The 23,523-nt window shown below is 43.1% G+C and overlaps 1 protein-coding gene across 6 annotated transcripts in view; it reads left to right on the forward strand.

Annotated features, from left to right (window-relative positions):
* Positions 1–23,523, forward strand: part of LOC135116360 (nipped-B-like protein) — a 53,883-nt gene extending 30,360 nt beyond the window's left edge. For 2 of the 6 annotated variants that reach the window (XM_064033731.1, XM_064033736.1), the window contains 30 exons: positions 1,404–1,572; positions 2,251–2,363; positions 2,850–3,314; positions 3,912–3,988; positions 4,428–4,516; positions 4,746–4,897; positions 5,404–5,558; positions 5,847–6,048; positions 6,316–6,506; positions 6,726–6,954; positions 7,273–7,508; positions 7,623–8,375; positions 9,894–10,161; positions 10,675–10,817; positions 11,137–11,280; positions 11,761–12,006; positions 12,355–12,513; positions 12,766–12,903; positions 13,770–14,051; positions 14,669–14,895; positions 15,362–15,524; positions 15,785–16,049; positions 16,524–16,615; positions 16,765–17,172; positions 17,515–17,661; positions 18,079–18,299; positions 18,727–18,910; positions 19,502–19,627; positions 19,922–19,969; positions 20,765–23,523. In XM_064033731.1, the coding sequence (XP_063889801.1) occupies positions 1,404–1,572; positions 2,251–2,363; positions 2,850–3,314; positions 3,912–3,988; positions 4,428–4,516; positions 4,746–4,897; positions 5,404–5,558; positions 5,847–6,048; positions 6,316–6,506; positions 6,726–6,954; positions 7,273–7,508; positions 7,623–8,375; positions 9,894–10,161; positions 10,675–10,817; positions 11,137–11,280; positions 11,761–12,006; positions 12,355–12,513; positions 12,766–12,903; positions 13,770–14,051; positions 14,669–14,895; positions 15,362–15,524; positions 15,785–16,049; positions 16,524–16,615; positions 16,765–17,172; positions 17,515–17,661; positions 18,079–18,299; positions 18,727–18,910; positions 19,502–19,627; positions 19,922–19,969; positions 20,765–21,115 (6,443 nt within the window). In that variant the 3' untranslated portion in view covers positions 21,116–23,523. The remainder of the gene's footprint in view (positions 1–1,403; positions 1,573–2,250; positions 2,364–2,849; positions 3,315–3,911; positions 3,989–4,427; positions 4,517–4,745; positions 4,898–5,403; positions 5,559–5,846; positions 6,049–6,315; positions 6,507–6,725; positions 6,955–7,272; positions 7,509–7,622; positions 8,376–9,893; positions 10,162–10,674; positions 10,818–11,136; positions 11,281–11,760; positions 12,007–12,354; positions 12,514–12,765; positions 12,904–13,769; positions 14,052–14,668; positions 14,896–15,361; positions 15,525–15,784; positions 16,050–16,523; positions 16,616–16,764; positions 17,173–17,514; positions 17,662–18,078; positions 18,300–18,726; positions 18,911–19,501; positions 19,628–19,921; positions 19,970–20,764) is intronic. The other 4 variants (XM_064033732.1, XM_064033737.1, XM_064033734.1 and 1 more) reach the window with 3 other exon arrangements.

Here is a 23,523-nt window from a genome sequence, read left to right on the forward strand (position 1 = left end):
GTTGTTGTTGTTTTCTGGTTAATGAAATCATACACATTTTATGGTATTAGTCTTTTTATGTATTCGTTCATTCATTCATTCATTCATTCATTCATTCATTCTAGACAGCAAAACCACGTAAATTTTGAGCATTAGTGTATGCTTAGGTTAGATCAGGTCAGGTCATATTAATGAAGATAAAAAAAAAAAGGAAAAAAGTTCGGCTCAAAAGAGGTGGTGATGTACAAAGAGAGAGAGAGAGAGAGAGAGAGAGAGAGAGAGAGAGAGAGAGAGAGAGAGAGAGAGAGGAGGCAAATCTAGGAAGTAGGAATTATTTGTGAGAGAGAGAGAGAGAGAGAGAGGGGGGGGGGAGGGGCTAAACTAACAGGGACAACTAACTATACATGTATGCAGAGTGACAAGTAAAAAATTTTTGTCTAATCTTGCCACTGTCTTGCCTCACTTTTTCGTGGCGCCGCCCGGGGAGATTTGCACGACGTATTTCACATTGGCGAGGTATTGCGAGCCGGAAAATCCTCTTGTAACTGTGCTATAAGAAACCTTAGTGCTATTAATAGAATCTCTCTCTCTCTCTCTCTCTCTCTCTCTCTCTCTCTCTCTCTCTCTCTCTCTCTCTCTCTCTCCTCTCTCTCTCTCTCTCTCTCTCTCTCTACCAGTGGTTCCTTTGGTTTGAACATCTTTGCTTGTTTCTTATGAACGTGGATTATTGATTTTAATTTATCTTAAGGTTACCCATCTGAGAGAGAGAGAGAGAGAGAGAGAGAGAGAGAGAGAGAGAGAGAGAGAGAGAGAGAGAGAGAGAGAGAGAGATGGTGTAACATGTAGTGGGAAGCACTCAGACGGTTATTGATAGTAAGCTGTCATAGCCGAGATGAAGTCAAGGACGGCGCGGACCTTGCGACCCCTCGCGACTCCCAACGTTTGTGTGAACGTTTCTTTATCCCTCCGCCAAGGTCAGCGGCGTCCACCTCTCGCACTCACCGCCGCCTCCAACGCTCGCACTTTGCCTCGTCTTTACCACCATAAATCTCTGACCGGGCGATATTTTGCGACTCCCAGTTGGGTTCCTCATTGCCGTGCGGAAGTATGGTAGCACAGTATGGTGGCGAGGCGTCTCAGATCTGCCCGCCATTCAAGCGGTGGCATCTGGCGGCGAGTGGCTGAACCCGCGCCTCCTTTCCCTCGCAACAGGTGGCGCGCAGATCAGCACCGAGTTTTGGCGGGAAAATTCTGCGGCGATTTATAGCGTGTTGACGTTTACACTTTCTCCTTCACTGATATTGTTGTTTTTAGAACTCATAACTTGGCAAGGTGTACTTGTTATTAATTGTAAGTTATGTAGTTATAGTTATAGACATGAGAAGCGACATGTGTTTATTTACACAAGTAATGTTTTCTCGCAGTACTACCTGAGCTGCCCCTGCCTTCTTCCTCGGTGGGCCTCGGGGACTCCCGGTCTCTGCTTTTTCATCCGAGAGTAGCTGAGGAGGCACAGCGGCTCCTCGCGTGCCAAGACCCAGACCTGGTGCAGCAGCTGGCCAACTCCCTCGCCCGCACCCACGCCGACCATATGTAAGCCACCACCATTATTGTTACTCTCGCTACTACTGCACCTGCTGTTACTACTACATACACATCTGCTACTACTATTGCTCACTTTCACTGCCACCCCCTCACCACAACAACAACAACAACAACAACAACAACTACTACTACTACTACTACTACTACTACTACTACTACTACTACTACTACTACTACTACTACGACTGCCATTACTACTACTGCTACAACAACAACAACAACTACTACTACTACTACTACTACTACTACTACTACTACTACTACTACTACTACTACTACTACTAGTTTTGTTTTCCTTTCATTACTAAAGTGATGTGGAGTCAGCATTTCATCAAAACATTATCATTTTCATTATCGTTTTTGTTGTTTTTGTTATTGTTATTGTTAGTTATATTATTATTATTATTATTATTATTATTATTATTATTATTATTATTATTATAGTTATTATTATTATTATTATTATTATTATTATTATTATTATTATTATTATTATTATTTCTCTCTCTCTCTCTCTCTCTCTCTCTCTCTCTCTCTCTCTCTCTCTCTCTCTCTCTCTCTCTCTCTCTCTCTCTCTCTCTCTCTCTCTCTCTCTCTCTCTCTCTCTTTCACTGTCACATCCTGCCTGGTGTCCTGTCAGAGGTGTCAACAAGCATTGTTTTGCAGACAGCTGAAGGAGCAGTATGCTGGCACGGAACATGCTGTGGAGGTGAAGACAGCACCACCACTGCTTGAGGGAATCCTGCGCTGCAAACCAGCTGTGTTTACTGGCAAACCAGGTGTGTTGGCTGCTCATTAACTCACCTGTAACAAACTTTGCATGTCAAATGTGCTGACTGGCCTTAATAGGGATAAGATGGTTGCATTCAATAAAAGAAATGGAGAAGATTAAGGGGGCTGTTGAGTGGGCTCCTAGTGAGGGTGTGGTGACTGATATATTTTTTAATGAGGATGATTATATTCTAAGTTAAGTCTGTATTTTGATGCTATGGTAGTGTGACTTAGTGGTGTTGCTTATGATGATGTGACTTGGTAGTGGTGCTAATGATGGTGTCTGTACTTAAAGCTTTACATGTGTGCAGCCTTTTACTGAAAATGTATGGATATTCTGTATGCCCCCCAAAAAAATATCTACATTACCTTTTAATAATTTGGATGAGTTAGGTCTTTGTGTCATAGAAGGCAGCAAGTAAATGTGAGGTGTGAAGTATCCCCCCTCACTGCTTCTTTAGTGCAGCCTGATGCAGTAGGTGTTTGTGTTCCAGCAGGAGGCAGTGAAGCAGTAGGAGGAGTGAGCATCAAGACTGAGGCAGGAGTTCCCCCAGTCCAGAACAGCGTGCTGGCCAAGGCGGCCAAGCATATCAACAATGTGTCAGTGATCCAGTGTGGCCCGGCACTGGCTAATGCTGCCCAAGTCAAGGTGAAGAGTGAGCCTGGGGGTCAGGATCCCCCGACACCCCCACCAGGTGAGCCCACTGCCCACCTCCCCCAGGGAGTCCCAGCGGAGAAGGCCCTTGCCAAACCCAGCCCCGAGGAGGTCAAGGCCGTGGCAGGTCAGAAGGAGCTGGAGGGCCGACTGAAGTCCCAGGTGGAGGAGTCGCTTGGCCAGCTCCCGGCAGACACAAGGGACGCCAGCAAGCAGGAGAAGAAACCAGACGTGTGGCTGGCCAATGTGGTGCCCGACAAGGAGAAGGAAGCCCCTAACCACACCCAGGACTCCAAGAGTAAAGGTGATGTCACTCTCACACTCACCTTGATGCAGCTTATTCTCAGATGCCCCTCACTCACTTATTTCCTCTCCTTGCCACATGATTGAAGGGAAGCAGAGCAAAAATTTTACAAACTAGAACATGTATTTGTGTGGTAGTCATTTACAGGGCCATTTTTCATAACTTAAGATTTTAGTGGTTCAGACTGAGTTGCCTGAATTGAAACTAATGATGACCGTCCGTTTATTTCCTTCAGTAGTCCATGGGTGGAGATGATGTAGTACCCTTCTTTCCTTAATTCTTGTGTTTTGATTTGATAGGCAAGTTATGTAATTTTTATATATATATTTTTTTATCTATTTATCTTCTAGCCTTCTGTTTTGCTCTCCTTTTCTTCTATCATCTTAGTATTCCTAGGTCAGGTTGTCTTGTGAGGACTGCAAGATCTCTTGTCCCCTGTGTTTCTATGTAACTCTGTAATATGATTTAACAGTGATACCAGAACACCAGTCACTTTTCATATGTATATTGGTTGTGTGATTTTACATGAGTATGTGAGTGTTTTGAAGATGGGTGGTGGTGGAGGCGTGACATAACAGTGTTGCATTCCCTTCACAGCAAGCAAGGACCATGCCACATATCCTGTGGGGAAGATGAAGGAGCCAGTAGTGGTTCTCAACAAGCTCTCCTCGGAGGTGAGTGTGGGGCCAGGGTGGCAGGGAGAAGGGTTGATTTTTGCCATATTTTAGTATGTCACTCAAAAATAGAATCTTGCATCACACTTTTTATTAGTGCAACAACTTTATTATACAATCCAGAGTATTAAAGCATTGTTAGAAATGATGATATGTACTGTAGTCTTCTGTCAGGGAACATTTTATCTCCATTTGACATGTCAGTAAATCATATGTTGCTTTGATGCATTACAAAGATTTGTCTGGATAGAAGCATGAGAGGCACCAGTCTATTTTCTATGCTTTATATAATTCATTGCATTAATGTGTTTGTGCATCATCCATTGGATTGTCACTGGGTTGTATTTCCATCCATTACATTGAGGATTTAATCTTGAATAGTCTTAACCAATTAACTTTGGTTTCATTTGCTCTAACAGATGCCTTGTTTTTCCTCCAGGAGCTTAAGTCAGTGTCGTGCATCCCCAAGCTGTCAGGGGTTGGTAGTAATGTCAAGACTGACAGCTATGTGGACAGCTCCAAGAACAAGTAAGTTAAACTCCAGATATTCCAATCCCATAATTTAGGAATAGCATTCTGCCTCGTACGTGTTATTATTATTTAAGTATTTCCAAAAGTTACACACTTTCTAGACCACAGAGCTTGAAATTATAATAGTGCACCCTATGTAACCTTTTCCTTTCTTTCCCATATCTCTTCCCAGCAATGTGTTTGCTGCATCACTTACGTTGCAATAATATTTTGTTTGATATTGCAGCAGCAGCAGCTCCAGGAGGTCTCGGGGCTCCCGGGAAGCCAGCAAGTACAAAGAGGTGAGCTCGGAATCAGAATCTGAGGAGGAGGACAAGAAGAAGCCAACCAAGTACTTCAAGAACCGGGAGAGGGAGAGGGAAGAAAAGCGGCGGAAAGGTGAGCCCATCATCCTCTATCTCTATCTTCTATCTCTATCTCTATCTCTTTCTCTTTCATGACTACTTTTATACTCCAGCTGTCCTTTTTTGTCACTAATCTTGTGTTCTATAACTCTGAACTCTCCCTTCCATTATATAGAGGAAGGTTATCTTACAGCCACAGCATTACTTACACTGATGTGTTCTACCAGTTGGTGTGTTCTCATTCATGTCTTCAGTATTGTCACATGTACACTGGCAATCCAGAAGATGGTCTATGTAATGGGCTCTTATCTGTTGTAATATTGCTTACCTTGATGTGCTCTACCTATCATGTGTTCTGTTATGTCTATTTTGTCCTTAGTAGTGTCACACGTCAATACAGATGATATACATAACAAGTTCTTATCTTTTGTTATATTTTCTTTCTTAATGTTGTGAGGTCAGGTCTTTTATCCAATTTAAACAGGAAATGGAGTTACAGGTGATAGTTGCAGTTCTTGCCTAATGTGAATGTTTCTGTAGATAAAGCTGATCGGAAACGCAACAGGATTGCCTCTGATGATGAGGAATACAACCCAGACCAGGAGGCAAAGAAGAGGAGGAAGGGAGGCCATCAGGAGGAGGACGACGATGATGAGGAAGGGGAGGACTCGGAGGGTGAGGGAGCAGCATCTAAGGTAAGTTGCAAAGGAGGAAAACCAGAGCATCTCCTTATGTTTTTCCTTATCATATACTAAGAAAGTATGGTTTGTTCATATACTACATGTTCTTTCTGTGATCTGTGCTAATGGATTGAATGTTAGTGCGTGAACTTTTTTTCTCCCATATCAGTAAAAAAATAGTCTATTTAAAGTCGTCTTTGAACTGTGGTGATGCACAGGTCAGAGGAGTTATGGTTTTGTATTAAACTTATCAAATCCCACTAGCAAAAATTAAAGCTGTAACAGATGATAATATTTCTGCAGCAGCAGAGCAACAGGAGAGCACCAGCTGCCCCCCTGCCCAAGAAGTCATACACCAACAAGCGTATTGAGCGCAAGCTGGTGGGTCCCACGGAGAAGCTGTCCTCTGAGGAGCTGATGGAGAGTGGTGTGTACCAGAGGTTCAACCGCGCTGTGGAGAAGATCTTTGACAACACTGAGGATCTGGATGTCAACGCTGAGATTGGTAAGGAAGGAGCTGGAGTGATTGTGTGGGTCTTTAAATTTGAGGTCTTAAAGCTCTCTAGAGAGTGAGAAAGAGTTTGATCAACAGTATTTGATGACAAGGCAGGAGTGTGGCTTTGTGTATTCTGGTAGGTGAGGATAGGCTAAGTCTACATCAGTTTCTGTAAAATTGTTATGTTTGTTATGTAGACAAATGAAGTGACTAAATGTTAAGTAGAATGTGTTCATAATGAAACACTTGCTCAACACTGTAATACCTTTGTTACAGAAGAGGATGGGGACGTCCCTCAGGAATACCTCATTCCCAAGTATGAGCTGACGGATCTGTGCTCTGAGACGGCCAAGCTCAAGAGCCTTGGGGCCATGGCCATTGTGCCACCTGAAAGGCTGGTCAGGCTCCTCAACATCCTGGAGAAGAACATCCGTGACGGGGCCAAGGTGACACCTATCGTGGACGAGGTAAGGCCATGGTGGGTCACTGTCAGTGAGTGCGTCCTACAAAGGGTCGAGGGGAGGAGAGGATTAGAGCATGCAGAGACGGAAGAAATGGTTACTCAATTGTTACGTGTGTCATACCACTAATACTACCTTTATTGTATGTCTTGTTGTCCACAGTTTTTGCATATTCAACTCCCAATCATTGTGTGTTCTATGGCTGAAAGTCTTGTACTTTATGAGCAGGAGGATGATGAGGATGACAAGCTGTGGATGGAGCTGGTGATGGAGCGCATCCTGCGGGGCATGGATGCCTCCCTCACGGCCATGTACATCATGACCGCACCTAACATGAGCAAGCGGGTCTACTTGGAGGATGTCATTGAGCGCTGTGTCCAGTTCACCAAGTTCCAGCTCTCCAACACCATATACCCCTCTTTTGACCCTGTGTACAGGGTGGACAGTAAAAAAGGTACAGGCTGAGCTGGGAGAGTAGGAGGCCAATTTGACTGAAGCATATGAGGCTCCCTCTTGAGTTAGGAAGGTGGAATAGAGAATGACTGAAGAACAGCTGTTTACTGAAAATGTTAGATATTTCCATTTTGATCATTAAGTAGCAGAGTGCAGTTCTTATAGATGCAGTATAGAGAAGATAGAAATTACCTGTGGACTGACACTTTCAGTTGCTTTAATTATGAATGTAGGAGATTAGTGGTTACCTCAAGTGAGGTGCATGGGTGTTGTAGCAAAACAGTCCCCCCACATTGCATGGTGGCTTCCTTCCTTGCAGATGGATATGTGGGCAACATGAAGAGGAAGCGAGCGCAGTGTAAGGATGTGAGGAACAGGAGCATTCTGGGTCTGTACAACAAGCTGCATGAGGTTGTGGGCTTGCTGGCAGATCTGCTCAGCATACAGACCCTCACTGACACCACCGTGCTGCAGCTCTCAACGCTTGGGGTTTGCCCGTTTTTTGTTGAGAATGTGTCTGAACTTCAGTTATCAGCCCTCAGGCTGGTCACCAAGGTAGGCAGCTCACCATCAGTTGTGTTACACATTCTTCATTACTTGACTAAATGTGGCATTTTTTTGGTGTACATTGACAGGATGCTTGAACTCATACATTTTGTCTGTTTTCAGGTGTTTGCCAAGTACAACAAGCACCGCCGTTTACTGCTGGATGACATTCTGGCATCTATAGCACGCTTGCCCAATAGCAAGCGTAGTTTGAGAACTTACCGATTAAACTCTGATGAGAATGTGCAGATGTTGACAGCCTTAGTGTTACAGTTGATACAGTGTGTGGTGGAACTCCCCGAGGAGCTGGCACAGGGTAGAGGTAGTAAAAGTGCAACCAGTGAGAGTGTCAATAGTCAGAATCCCAAAGATAGAGACGCCAAAGTGCCCGAGGCGCGGAAAGAGTCGACAATGGACCGTGAAGTGCTGGTGTGCAGCCGGTATGAGACGGCCATGAGCACCGCTTACAGCTTTCTCTCAGTGTTCCTGCAGAAAACAGGAAGCAAGAGTGAGGAGATAGACTACCGCCCACTCTTTGAAAACTTTGTTCAGGACCTCCTGGCCACAGTAAACAAACCTGAGTGGCCGGCTGCCGAGCTGCTCCTCTCCCTTCTTGGCAAGCTTCTAGTACAAAAATTCTGCAACAAGAACACAGACATGGCCCTGCGCGTGTCCTCTTTAGACTGCCTGGGTGTGGTGGCTGCCAAGCTGCGCCGTGATGCCGTCTCCTCGCACCTGGAGCTGGAGAACATTGACGCCATCATCCGGGAGGTGAAGGAGGAGGAGAACCGGGATGCCCCCATGTTGGAGGATGGCTCCCCTCCCACTGAGAATGGCACGGCCAGTGGGGGGTCTGGCAAAAAGAACAAGAAGAAGGTAAGTGTACTGTCATGGCAGGAAGTGAATGTGTGAGACTGTGAATGTTGTTTCCCTCTTTCTTAGGACTTAACACATCCTTTTTATTATATTGTCATGCTTGGTAACATTCATTCTGTGATTTATCTTGACAACCTTTAGCATCCATTCCTTTTTCTGTTCTTGCTCTTCACAGTCTAACTTCCCACACACACATCAGCAGGATCCTGTCTGTGTAACAGGTCAGCCCTCTGAAGGTCTTTATGAGCATAAGAGTAGAATAGTGAAGTGTGTGAGGAGGGCAGATGGTAGGAATATTAATTTATTTAATTGGTTAAGTTAATTGAGGAGATAGACTTATATTGACATAAGGTTGCAAGTTGCTATGGATGGAGGTTGGAAGGAGCATAAATACTGATGACAATTCTCCTGATGTGAGAAATGTAAGATCAAGCTCAAGACCAGTGAATGGAAGATTAGTTGAGGAATTTATTGTACATGTTTAACCTTGTTTCATTAATATTATATATTGATATTTATACATTAGTAAAAATAGTATATTTAAACTTCTTTGAATTGTGGTGGTAGACAGATCAGAAGAGCTGATTAGATGAGAGTATTAGATGCAAGACAGATGTCTGGGAAGCAAGGAAGACTGATTTTGTGATGAGAATGAATGAATTTTGTCCTTTACATGAGATTCTCACCATCTGGTCTGATTATTTGATCAGGTTGGTACAGGGAGAGGGATGGGTCTGTTAGTGTGCAGCCAGGATATGCTTTCTGTGCTGTTAGACCTGGGATATGGAGATTACAGGATGTGCTGTACAACTGACCCATAGATTAATGCAGTGAGGTTTAGTTCTCTCTCCCCTGAAGGTCTAGAGGGAAAGATGTGAGGGAATGCCTGTGGGTGTGGTTATGAATGTGTGTACATTGATGCCTTGTCTTGGCTGCCACCTTTTGGGAATGTCATATTGGTGGAAACGTAATTTGATATTAGTAGTTTCTCTAAGGTATGAAAAAAGGACCGTTCATTCTGTTATTGAGGGAAACTTCCTGTGTTTTCTACCATTAGTTAGTGTGTGTAGTCTCTATAACATTTATACATTAGGTCCAGTGCTAACAAGTTTATCACAGTAGTTCTATGACATTGAGTAAGTTTCTCTCAGTTAGTATTCATATTTGTCATCATTATCTTATGTATTTGGTCAGTCCAGCAGCACCACACCATGAAACATACACTTAGCAGTCTTACTAACAACACAGTAACAGTCACACAAGACTTCAAACATTATATCACACACTTATTTAAACCAGAAACTTGCTTTACTTTTACTCCTATCACAGACAACAGCATTCTTACAGTCAGCCTTGTACCCCTCCAGAAGAGCACAGCAGTGAGTAAAGTTACCCCCAGAAGGATTATTTTAGCTGGTGTAACTTCACAGCATGAGTTTTGTATCCCAGAAGAAGAGTGGCATCACAAGACTATGTTGTTGTTGCACCCTAAAGACAACCTGTCATTCACTCCCCCAGAAGAGCAGTGCGGAGAAGCTGCGAGATAGTGAGGGTGGGCCGTATGACGAGGAGGAGGAGCGCACCATGTTCCTCCAGCGGGTGCTCCTCGACTGGCTGGCCGTCAACTCCAGCAGTGAGCCGGCTCTCCTCCATGCCCGGCACTTCTGCATTGGCCAGTGGTACCGGGAGGCCTACACTGAGATTATGAGGCAGAAGCAAGGGCTGCTGCCTCAGCCCAGTGGCAGTAAGTCTGGCAGCCACAACAAGAGGAAGAGAAAGAGAAAAGGTGGGTGTCTTCAACAGGATGACATTTGTTGCCTTATTTGTGTAGATCTAAATGAGACTTTGGAGTAGAAATATAAGCTGCTTAAAGGTTTAAGCTATGCAGTCATTGTCTCTGGTGTCAAAGGTGTCATTCTAAATCATACTCTAGATTTGTACCAGACTACTTTATCAAGCTTGAAGTGGAGCCATTGTGTTCAAAGGGCTCATACTTTTTTATTATCAAGTTTACAGGTGTTACTGCCAGTAATGATTTCCTTGGGGTCTATGTGACAAGGTCTATGGACCTTGCCTGTTACATATGACAATAGTAATTGCTCTGTAGCTGGATTGTGGTTGATGATTGGGCTATTAGTGATCGAAATTTGAGGTCAATGCAAAGTAATTGTAAGGGACATGCAGGTGTCTGTCAAGCCAAGGGACATACATTATACATTTTATCTCTGAACATAACATGAATGTTAAAGTTGTGTAGAGTACATGAATGTTTTACTGATGCACTGATTCCCTTTCCCAGGTGACAGTGAGGACGAGACCAGTGAGGATTCAGATGACGATGAGGAAGAAGGCGGAAAGAAAGGGGGAGGGCAGGTGGACGAGGCCTTGGCGGCTGAGGTGACTCAGCTAGCTGAAAAGAGGAAGACTTTTCTCCTGACTAAGGTAACACACACACACACACACACACACATGCACAATATGCACATTTATATTCACAATGATAAACTAAAGAAAGTACAAAGAGCAGCAGTAATATGGGTACAGAGTGTCAAAGATTTAAATCACAAGGAAAAATTGGAGAAGTTATGGTTACCCTTGCTGGAAGAGAGGCAGAAAAAAAAGAGACATAGGCATTGAGAAAGTTAGAAGTGGAACAAGAAAATCCAGCGTTAAGAGAAGAGGAATCTATCATATGTTTGTTGTGGAGTGCCATTTAACCTTATTTTTACGACATTCATTCATTGTTTCATTACCTCCACAGGTCCCTGCCTTCCCCCCAGCCTCCCCTGGTGCCAAGACCCAGACTCTGCAGACCCACATCGGCTATGCCAACGCTGAACTCATCACCAAATACCTGGCCTCCAAAAGACCGTTCTCGCAGAGCTTTGACCTTTATCTCAAGCAGGTGAGTCAGTCATCTGTCTCAATTGTTTACTCACCAGGGGGATCTTTTCTCTGTCTTTTTGTTGTGTTTTTATGCCAGTAGCGTTACAGTTCTCTATATATATATTCCAGCCAGGTATGTGTGATTGAATTGTCTTAAATTGTTTTCAAGTACTGTTCATACTCCTTCTTTGTGCTATGTCCTGTGCTTGTAGATTTCAAGATTTCCTATGGTCCATATTGTCTTCATCCCCAGCCTTTTGCACACATCTTTGTCATATGTCAGTCTGTTACATGGCACACCAGTGGATGTAATCTCTCCATCTACTCTTTCTTGTGTAGGCTGGTCATCCTCATTAGTTTCACCCAGACCTCTCTCACAGTTTATCTCCAATGTATTACTTCCACCCCTTTTCAGCTTGTATCATCATCATCCATTCACATTGAGATCACTCCTACACCTGAACTGCAATAACTAATGCCAGATGCTCTTCTCCCTTAGATCCTGCGAGTGTTGACCGAGTCTGCCATTGCTGTGCGCACCAAGGCCATGAAGTGCCTGACCATGGTGGTGGAGGCTGACCCTGGAGTGTTGTCAAGGAAGGATATGCAACTTGGGGTGCACCACTCCTTCCTGGACCACTCCACCTCTGTCAGGGAAGCTGCTGTCGACTTGGTGGGCAAGTTTGTTCTCTCTCGCCCGGAGGTCCTCAATACCTATTATGACATGATCTCAGCAAGAATTCTGGTAATTTTCTGAATGCATGTGTGTGTGTGTGTGTGTGTGTGTGTGTGTGTGCATGCTTTATATAGTTCACTGACACTATTCAAAGCTTGTTATATAGTGATGGCTGTATTACCTTAATAGATTCCTTTTTTGTGGCTGATTATTTCCATTCAGGAGGTTCTAACAGTTACTTCCCACTGATTTTACAAAGTGGGGGATTTGTTTATCTGTCATTTCCTGTAATATTCTAGCATGACATTTGTGGTTGGTTGTCTTATCAAGTTATTATACTTCAGTTTTATTTAACCATTCAATGATGTTCACTGTGCCTGCACTGTATCCCTCTCTCTCTCTCTCTCTCCTTTTCAGGATACTGGTGTAAGTGTCAGGAAAAGAGTCATCAAGATTCTGAAGGACATCTGCCTAGAGTGTCCGGACTTTGCCAAGATACCAGAGATTTGTGTTAAGATGATCCGGAGAATCAACGATGAGGAGGGCATCAAAAAGCTGGTACAGGAGGTCTTCCAGGTACGACTTTGGGAGGAAAAGTAGGGTTACAGAGAGAGTGAAAGGAGTCTGTAAAGAAACAGAAGATAGGGGAAATATGATTATTATTAACAGGTCATGTATAGTAAAGATATCTTTAGCACATTTGTCACTGTGTCCCTACTATTGGGGGGTTCTGTGAAATTATCTTGTATGGTTATGTTGCATGCCTTACTACTGATTGAAGAACATGGTTCATGCCTCTTAATGTATTTAATGGTGTGTGTTTGACAGAACATGTGGTTCACACCAGTGAGGGATCGGCCCCATGTAGATGAGGAAGCCCTGTTGAGGAAGGTGAACAACATTACTGAGGTGGTGGTGGCCTGCAGGGACACCGGGCTGGACTGGTTTGAGCAACTGCTCCACAGTGTGAGTTGTGTGCAGCATTGGTGCTGCATCTATATTATGAAAGTGACCTATTCCTTCAAGAAAATTGTATATCTTTAGAAATTATTGTGCATAATTGTTCCTTGCAGATTATGAGTGGAAGAGAAAAACTAACGTGATGATTAGACTTTCAGCCTTGGGATATAAACTGCACTTTTCTCTCAAGTGTATGGCTTTGATATCTCAGTAATTTAAATCTGACACAAGATTAATTATTTTGACAAGTATTCAAGTGTAGATTTGGTAAAGAATGTCTCAAAAGTAGAGTTTTACTTGTCTTTGCTGATTGTGTGTGTCTGGATGTGTGGAATTGCTGCAGGACTGTCATGTGTGGATCTGACAGCTTTTTGCCCATGTTCTTATTTTCATATGTTCTTATTGAAGTGTGGTTTGCAGGTGATAGACTCCCATCATTACTCATCATAATATATTCTGCTCTTTCATAAGTTAGATTTTTTTTGTGTGTTCCATAAAGTTTCATTCTTTCCCTGAAAATATCTGTAGGAATAGAACCACTGTGTCCTTTCCTCACATTCTCACTGTATGTTCAACTTGAGGCATGTTATTGATGTTAATTTTCATGTTATAGCCATGAAAGAGATAGTGTGACATGCATTTTTCTCTAGGTAACACAACACTCATTTTGTCTGAAATGTTAATGCTTTCCAATCAATAAAAAAATGTAATCATGCAGTACTTGGTATGGAAAATATTATGTGCAGTTGGCATCTCCTGTATGTCTCAAGTTAAAGATAAACACAATAATATCATGTGACCTAGTCCTTGAATATTACATGAGACAGCTGCACTTCTTGTGTTAGATTCTTGAACCTTCCATTCACCGGCAGATGTTCAAGCCCCGAGAAGACAAGGATGATGTGACCAAGGTAGTGAGTGAGCCCCCCAAGTCCCTGGTGACGGCGTGCAAGCAGATTGTGGACTGCCTGGTGCGCCACATTCTGGTGCTGGAGGAGGACGGACACAACAATGCTGCCGGCCCACAGCCTCGCACCACCACGCAGCGTATCCTGGCCTGCCACAAAACACTCTACCTGTTTGCCAAAATCCGTCCCCAGCTCCTGGTGGATCACGCGATAACACTTCAGCCTTACCTCGCGTGGAGATGCCAGGTGAGGGAGCTGGCTCTTGTCCTCTTGGCAAGGAGTGTGTTTTTTTCTTTGTCATGTATGTTGATGCTCACATTTAACCAATTACTGTATTTGCTGACATAAAAGATGTCATGTTAATGTGGGTGTTATTAATGACCGTTGTCTTGCTCAGTGGACTATTGCTCAACACAGGTCACTCCAGACCCTCTCAGCCACACTCCAACTTCTCTGCATTCTGTGCCCAATCTCTCCTTCTTTTATATGGCCAAATAAAAAAAAAAAAAAATTCTGTTCATCCCCATTCCTTGAAAATAAATAAATGATTGTGGTGAGAAATAACTTTTTCAATTGTTATTATATATATGCATATGACGCTCTTCACTGATGCTCTTCTGTAATCCTTATGTTGATAGGTCTTTACAAGAGAGTGCTCGGTGCAGAGGTCTCCCTCTCATAAGTTGATTTTTCCCATATTAACTCTGGTGGCTTCCTTCTTGCGCCCACCATTCTCTCGCATTCCTTGTATACCTCTATGAGTAATGCTTCACATGCAAGCTATTTTGATGTACTCATTCACTTATTCTTCATCTCTTGTTGCCACAAGCAAGCATTCAGATTGGATGTATATTGTGTTGCAGACCCAGGTAGACTACAACATGATAGGTGTGGTGGCTCGCACCCTGGAGCTTGTGGTGCCCTTGATGGAGCATCCAAGTGAGACCTTCCTGGCCCAGCTTGAAGAGGACGCAGTGAAGTTGATCTTGCAGCACGACCGCACCGTCATAACATCCTGCTTGGCACTTCTCGGCTCCATAGTGAACACAGTCACAAAAAACTACCGCCTCATCAAGGACTGTTTCAACAGGTGAGTCAGATAGAGACCGATTGAAAGATTAATTACATGCCAGAAGCTTGATTTTGTGGGTGCACCAGTGTTTGAACATGATAAAGTGGCTTCAGGATTCAGAAGTGCATTACAATAGTTATTGGCCTGGAAACAGATTTTCTTTACATCCATTTGAAAACTTGTGGCTTATTGTGAAGTATTCCCTTCCCAACATCCCAAACAAAAGTATGAACTAAGGGACATTTGTGATAATATACATAAGGAAAGCTTTCCAAACATTGAAGGTCATATAAAGCATTGAAATTATGTTTTTTTATGTTAAATCGGGTGAGGAAACATACCAGCTCACCTATGCTAACCAGCCAAGACTTGTTGCCAGTACAGCATGCATCCTTCATTGGGTAATGTGTATATGGGTCTGCCTCCTTATTTGTCTCGGCTGTCAATTATCTGTAAGTGAGTAATTAATGTTGACTGTTTACAGGTATCACACCTTCATCGTAGACTATAAGAGGTACAGTGAGGAGAATCCACAATGTCCCAAACTGGAAACCCACAAGCCACTCTTCCGAAGATCTCTGTATACCATTGGACTGTTACTGAAGCATTTCAACCTTAAGGATGAAACAGTCAGGTGTGGCCTGCAGGTGAGTCGCTCTTTACATTTGATCATTGACTCTACCCATGTGATTCAGTGTACAACCCAGTTCCCAACAGTAGGATGGTGTGATGTGTCAGTGTTCCATTTTGTAAGAAAGTCAATGGTACAAGTGCTAGGATAGAAGAAGCAATGGCCACACTTTCATGGTCCCTCGGTTACTAATACCAGTATAGCTGTAACCAATGTCAGCTTTGCACGAGTCCTTAACATGACCACCTCTGATGGAGACCCTGTTTCCCCTGCCAGGAGGACATCACTGACCAAGTGTTCGACACCCTCATGTACTTCATGGACCAGCCAGACAGCAACATCCGCCACTACACCCTGCAGGCGCTGGGCTTCGTGTGCATCCGTCACTACGAGCTGATGATGGGGACTCGCCTCAAGCAGCTCTACCACACCTTGCTGCTTGACCCGTCCGTCAACACCACCCTGCGCATCCAAACCCTGCAGAACATCGAATCCTACTTGCAGGAGGAGGAAGTGCGCATGATCAAGCAGGACCAAGAGTGTAAGTGTTGAGGTCTTGCATGCACACTGCTTGAGCTGTGTTTGCTGACCTGTGCCTCTTTTAGGGAAGGTGGCAGTAAGCTGTCCTGTGTGTGTTACAAAATATTGATTGATATCCAAGGAAACATGTTAGCAATTAGTCATTTTAACCTGTATCATCCAGAACATACACTCACTACAGTTTTCCAGCTTAGCTTAAATTAAATTCCATGCCAGGAATTTTTGTTTCCAGATTCCTGGCATTTGTGGCGGCAGGTTTAGTTGTAATGCACTGCCATGTTTGGCTTCCAGAAGGCTGAGGAGGGATGTGGAGTCTCAGTAGTTTTCAGAAAAATGTATTCATAAAACAAATCAGGTTAAGGATTAATTTTAAGTCAGTAGTTTGTACAAGCTTATAAAGCAGAGGGTAAAGCAGTGGGCTGAATGGTTTATATATTGAGAAAAAGAAGATGGTAATGTAATGTTTTGTCTACAGGGGCTAAACAAAAAACTCGTGAAAACTTGAAGGAGATGTGTGATGTCCAGTCTGGCATGGCGTCGGCAATCATTCAAGTTTACTTGAAGCAAGTGAGTGGCACTCTCTCTTTTCCTCTGTATTTTCACCTGACTCATGCTGCACAGTGAGGTCCCATGACTAGTGATCTTAGAGAGACAGAAGAAAGCTCTATAGTCTCAAGACTGCTTGTTCTGGAAGTGTAATGGTTGTATCTCACCAGGTACTGGAGTGTGTGGTGACCGGGTGCATGGGGGTGCGGCACTCAGCACTGCGTGTGATCCAGCTGGTGTTGGCACAGGGCCTGGTGCACCCCGTCCAGATTGTGCCCTACTTGGTGTGCATGTCTACTGACACGGAGGACATGATTGCTCATTCAGCAGACAAGCAGCTGCAGGACATAGAGAAGAAGTACCCGGGCTTCATCGGGATGAAGGCCATGCAGGGGTTCCGGCTGTCCTATCGTCTCCACTCTCTCATCCAGCCATCCATGCCCACCAGGGGTTTCCGCACCAAGGAGGGGGAGCATCCTGGTGCACTCAATGGCTTCCTGTACTCCGTGATGCGCTCCACCAAGCAGCACCGCAGGGCTGTGGCCTTCTCCCTCCTGAAGCAATTTGAGGAACAGGCGGTAATGGTTGAAGCTTTGTGTTTGTGTTTGTGTGTGTGTGTGTGTTAGAGAGAGAGAGAGAGGGAGAGACTAATTTTTCTTGTGAACACTTCATATGGAATGGGTTGCACTAAACAGACACTATGAAACTACATACAAATTTAGGCCAGAGTTGTAGTCAGATTGTAAAGAGTATAGTAAAGGCAAGTCTTTTTATCTTTGTCTTTATATTCCTACAAGGAATCTTCCCAAATTGTAGGAATTTTGGCTCGCTCATCATCTCATATTGTTCCAAATTTATTACTTTTCCCATCTAAGATAATTAAAATGAAATAAATTGCTGACAACTTTTTGTTTCCACAGAGAACCACTCTTGCTGAGCTGCTGTTCATCTCGGACAACCTGGCATACTTCCCTTACCAGGTGTTGGACGAGCCACTCTTCATCATCCACCATATAGACATCATGATATCAGTCACAGGTGCCAACCTTCTCCAGTCTTTCAAAGAGGTAAGAGTTTGTCACATGGTGGTGTGGCAGCTGTCATGAATAGCTCAGATTTTCAGCATTGACAGTGTGAAGCTCTTCTATTTGGAATGCAAAATTATCAGTTGGCTTTGTTGAGTGATGTGTGTCTTGGCCAGCTACACACCACTGAGGCTTCAAAACTGCTGAATTTCAGAAATAGGTCATCATGAACTGCCACAGTGTTTGTTTGTAGAGGAGCGTGAATAGTTATGATGAATTTTGGCAGGATAAGGAGTTATCTCTCTGTGTACTCGTATATCATGCATAGATCTATTTTTTTGAGGCATCAGATCCATACCATTTGGTCTTGTTATTTGTCACATCTCATTTACTGGTAGTGAGGATTTGCATTGTGTTTTCCTGCGGTGTGTCTGAGTCCAGCCTTTCTTTCCTCCCCAGTCTCTGCTGCCACCACCCAATGCTGAGGTGAAGATCAACCCTGAGACTGGCCAGCCAGAGTATGTGGATGACCTGGAAGACGAGGAGGACGTGGAGGTGTACCTGAGCCGCATGCCCCCTAACTTGACGCCTCTGGTGGAGTGCATCAATGCCTCACAGGGCTGCCTCCTCCTCCTCATGCTCAAAGATTATATGAAGGAAATTTATGGCATCACTGACGGGTGAGTCTTCTCAGTGCAACCTAGATGTGTGGAGGCTGCTTGTTGATAAATGTTTTTGGAGATGGCTGCTGGGGCTTGATCAAAACTGTACAAGGGAATGTATGTGTCTTCAAGGGAAGGGTCTGAATAATACAAAACAATACCAGACATTACTTTTAATTTTTGAAAGTGTGGTAGACTTTTCCACTATCATATTTTAGGTAATTTCTTCTTTGAAGTTATAGAAAAATGTGGATGAGAAAAAAGTAATTGTATCTTCATTCAAGAAAATAGTATATTCTAACTTCATCATTAGCCATAAAACTTGTGTGCTTCAAGGAAACTGAGTAGATTCCTGAGTCACTTATGAATTTCTGATTAAAGTATCAAATAAGTGTGATTTAATAGAACAGCAATCCTTAGACCCTGTTTGGTTTGTTTACTGCAGGAAGATTGGCCAGTACTCGCCGTCAGACACCTCCAAGCAGTATGAGAAGAGCTGCTCCAAGAAGAGCTCAGCAAAGTTTAACCCCAAGCCAATCCTGAAGAGACTGAAGGAGGAGCCTGAGCAGGACTTGAACAACCTTGAGGACATCAGACCAAAGATTGACCTCATCAACCAGTACCTCAATGTGAGACTTGGAACCTCAGGAATTACTCCATAAACCTTTCTTATCATTACCACTTGGTTTAAATGGACTTCAGCTGCTCTTAAAGGAAATTACTTACAGACAAGTCATGATTTGTGAAGCTGTTGTTTAAAAAAAATCTTTTATCTGGATGTATCTTTGGACTTGTTTGATTTTTATCCATTTAATGTATTTTTTGTATTTACTATTATAATTTGTGTTCTTATGTATATTTATTGTATTTCTATTCTTATTCTTACATATACATTTTGCTTTCATAAGTTAAAACAAAGATCACTATTACTTCATATGTAACTTTAAAGTATCTGTAAATCGAATGATCATAAATTAAGATCTGCTTGTAATTTGAGGCTGATAAAGGGAAATGTTTATTTACATGTAGAGGAAGATGAAAAGATAGTGTACCTTCTTATGGTACCATTGATTAATTTCATGAGTAAATTTAATATACAAAGTGGTACAAGTGAGTTTATCTGAGAAGGGACATGTGCTCGTAACACTTTGCTGGAGTCATTGAATTGCTTTATGTTAGTGAAGAGAATCTTATTTTAACTGGATATCTTCTCTCTCCAGTTTAAAGCCCTCATGCTGAAGATAGATCCAGATGATGATGATGACTCAGATTCTGAAGTGAAGAAGCCATTCCAGAACGATGCCCACTCCTCCATGCCCAACACACGCAACCTTCGAGGCAACCAGGTAACCCAGCCACTTGCTGAGTGTGGCAGCAAATCTGGGCTCCTGCCAGTTTGTCTTTGTTGCTTTGTGATTTAAAGAATCAGAGAAAATAGAAGTGCACTCTTTATCAATGATGTCATAATCTGTGGACAAAATCATTTAATTTTTATAGGTATTGGAAAGTTGGTATCCTAACTTCCTTACTATATCACCAAATACTTTGTTGCCCGAAGCACCGAAGTGAATTGATTAAATACATATCCTGCTTTGAAACACAAATGTCATTGGTTACACAAGACATTTTGTTATTCACAGCATGCAACGGATGTCCCCTGCCTGCCTGGCACCCACGATGGATGGAAGGTAAGGATGGTAACACAGTGGGGAATGCAGGAGTGCAGCAAGTGTGTGGAATGTGGTGATGAGAGAAAATACTGGATAGAGTTGAAATATTTTATTTCTCTGCTTGTTTCCTCTCACCACCGCTTTGCACACACTGCCAAGAATGTTTTCTTCACAGTAGCAGTACAGTGTAGGTTGGGTAGAGCCTTTAACACTCTCATCTTGTAAGAAAAGAAGGGGCATCACTAGACAACAACATTAAACATTTTATCTGTATCTGTCTAAACTACAAAAATGTTTGTGGTGTTTGAATCAAGGGTAGATTTGATTCATATGAAAGTAAGCTATCTGAGATAATTTTTGGCTAGGTTTGGCTGTGTTAGGGTATTAAGTTGAATTTAACCTCAAACAAACTAACCAAATCCAGCTTAAGTGCATTTCATCTAAACTAATTAACTTTACCCAGCCCAAACTATTTGAGGGTGGCTGGTGTTTATGTGACCTGAAAATTGAGTTCTGTGATGGTAGGTGAGCATTAGCTGTTTGTTGCTTACTGCACCATATCATCATCACTTTTGCCTCTTGGTAGCTGTCATGGAGTTCAGAAGATATATGAATGAGGCAATTTTTTTGTTATGTCTGTCTTTCCTGTAATAATATCTCGTGTTGTAAGTTGACTTGAGTCATTGCTTATGGTAATTGATGTGGAAGCAGAATAACCTTTACTGTATAGATGAAACGAGCCACAGCTGTAGTAACACCTTGAGTGGTGTAAGACCTGACATGTGAGCAGCTCCATTAACCCTCATTTTGCAGGACCAACCCAAGGGGACGGAGATGAACTCGGCAGTGGCCCTCAATGCCATTGGCCCCGTCACTGGGGAGCTCCTGCCACCGACCAATGCAGCACCACAGCCGCCGCCACCGCCGCCGCAGCAGCACCAGTCCCCCATCAAGCCCATCACCATCCGGACCTCGCAGGTGGTGCCACCTCGGGAACACCGCTCCTCCCACCATCATCACCACCACCATCACCACCACCACCACCGCTCCTCTTCCCACAAATCTTCCAGCCACAAAAAGCACAAGAAGAAAAAGAGGAGAAGGAGAACGAGCGACTCCGAGGATGATGAGAGCGACTACAGTGACCCAGATTTCCTCGTATAGTAGTGACTCGAGTCTGTGGTGGCCCGCTGCGGGTGGCCAAGTGGCCAGCATGGCGGACAGGACCTGAGAGTGTGCCACGGCCGCCGCTGCCGCCGCTGGGTTTGTGTGTGAGTTGCGTGTGAGTGTGTTCGCGTGTGTGTGTGGAGCTCGGAGGAAAGCGTAGATAAATTTGATCCTTAGTGATGCTGAAGTGACCTTTATACAAAAGAAAGTTTTAATAAGAATACAAGAGGAATGAGAATAGATATTTTTTATTCCAAGCAATACTATAGGTAAGGGAGTTATTTTGCATTAATGACTGCACAGATGCAACTTCTCTATTGCAATACCTCTGATGAAGTACGGTGGCAACTATTATTGGACTGACTGGAATCGGACATGGGGTTTCTCGGTACCACAGGAACGAGGTGGTGTGGCGATGACGACGAGAAGGTTACAAAGTACAACCAGTTTTGTACCAGAACATTGGTCGGCCGGCAGCGTTTTGCACGCCGAGGAAGACAACGCCCATGCGATGGTAATGAGTCGGCGAGAATATATTTATTATTTATTGTACAGTACATTTTCACCACCAATAGTTTCTTTTCTATTTATTGAGGAAGCAGAAGAGAGCAGAGCAGAGCAGAGCAGAGCAGAGCCCCCCATCCCCCGGCACTGGTTGTGAGAGTCAGTGTTGCCAGTGTAGACGTACTCACACCATGGAGGCTCCTTTTTACTAGTTCATATGTATATGTATTTATGACATATATATATATATATATATATATATATATATGTATATTATATATATATATATATATATATATATATATATATATATATATATATATATATATATATATATATATATATATATATATATATATATTATACATTTTAGTTTTTTTCGTGGAAAGGAAAGGATTTATCTTGACCATTGACCAGTTTTTAAACTTTTACTGAGTATTGATTTTGACAGTGCAATTTTGTAAGAAATTTTGAAGGACCAGACGATTGAGGACATGTTTGCTAGGTTTAGCCCATCTTTTCTCAGTTTGTGCACAAATGTTCAATATTTGAACTATACTTGATTATGCAAAGTTTTTACAATTCACCAAAAGTGGGAGGTTCAGAATGTTTAATTTGCCTTTGTGATATCAGCTCCTCTTATACACATTTTCCTGCCAAATACAAGCTACGTGACTACTGTCAAGGGGAATACAACAGTGCATGGGCACCTTATTATTATAACAAAAGTCCAAAGGAGTCAGTTTATCATTAATGTGAATAGTGTGTGACCACTAATGATGTAAGTATGTGTTCCATAATATTGGTCTATTTTTACCTGACTGTAGTGGCGTCACACAGAGTTTAGTTTATAGACTAGACAAAAGTGTAGTAATGGTCTGTATATCTGCGACTTGCAAGTGGACTTGTTTTTTATCAGATAAAAATGGTACATAATTGTATGTATACTTGTGAATAGCAAAGTTTACCTAATATGGTTTCAGCAAAGACAACTTTTCCTCATTACTTATTTTTTATAGAAAACATGGCAGAGTCTGAGCTGTTTTCTTTTTTATACCAATGGAAAAAAGTGGAAAAATTTGTATTGCCTTTTGCGATATTTCTTGTACAGAATGAGTCAACAGCGCAGACTCGTGCCCGACCCACCCTCGAGTTTTGTAGTAGATTGTGTTTTGTCCATTACTTTGATTCATAACCCAAATTAATTATTTCCTCTCATCACACGAGTGGAGGGGGAGGGAGGGCTTTCCCCACCAATTACCACCACCACCACCACCGTCACCGTCACTTTCACCGTCACCGTCACCGTCTTTTCGTCCCCCAGTCCTCGCTGTACAAGGCAAGACCCTCCATGAGGAACTCGCTCGCCGGCCAGTGACTGACACACACACACACACACACACACACACACACACACACACACACACACACACACACACACACACACACACACACACACACACCCACACCCACACCCACACACACACACACATTGCTATGGGTGATGGAGTTACCCACATCACTCTCAGCCACACATATCAAAACAGGTACTCTTGCTGCTGCTGATGCCTCAGTATAGACTACTACCTTGTTCGGCTCATCGCCAGCCTCCTCTCATCCTTCCCCACACGGTACGCTCGCATCCGCCTCGGTTCGCTCATCACACTGGGTACAAGCAGGAGCGTGGAACTTATTATTATTATCATTATTAATATTATTATATTATTATTTTTATGTTCTCGATAATAATACCACCAGCCTGTAAGTCCCACGTACTGATGGCGTTGGTATAGCGATTTAAGCCCGGCCCCGCCCCGCCCCGCCCCGCCACTCCTCATCATCTTGAACCAATGTCAGACACAAAGGAGTTCCATTAGAAACATTAAATGATCAGCAACAGG

Source organism: Scylla paramamosain, chromosome 31, assembly GCF_035594125.1.
Source record: "Scylla paramamosain isolate STU-SP2022 chromosome 31, ASM3559412v1, whole genome shotgun sequence".
NCBI classification, from domain to species: domain Eukaryota; kingdom Metazoa; phylum Arthropoda; class Malacostraca; order Decapoda; family Portunidae; genus Scylla; species Scylla paramamosain.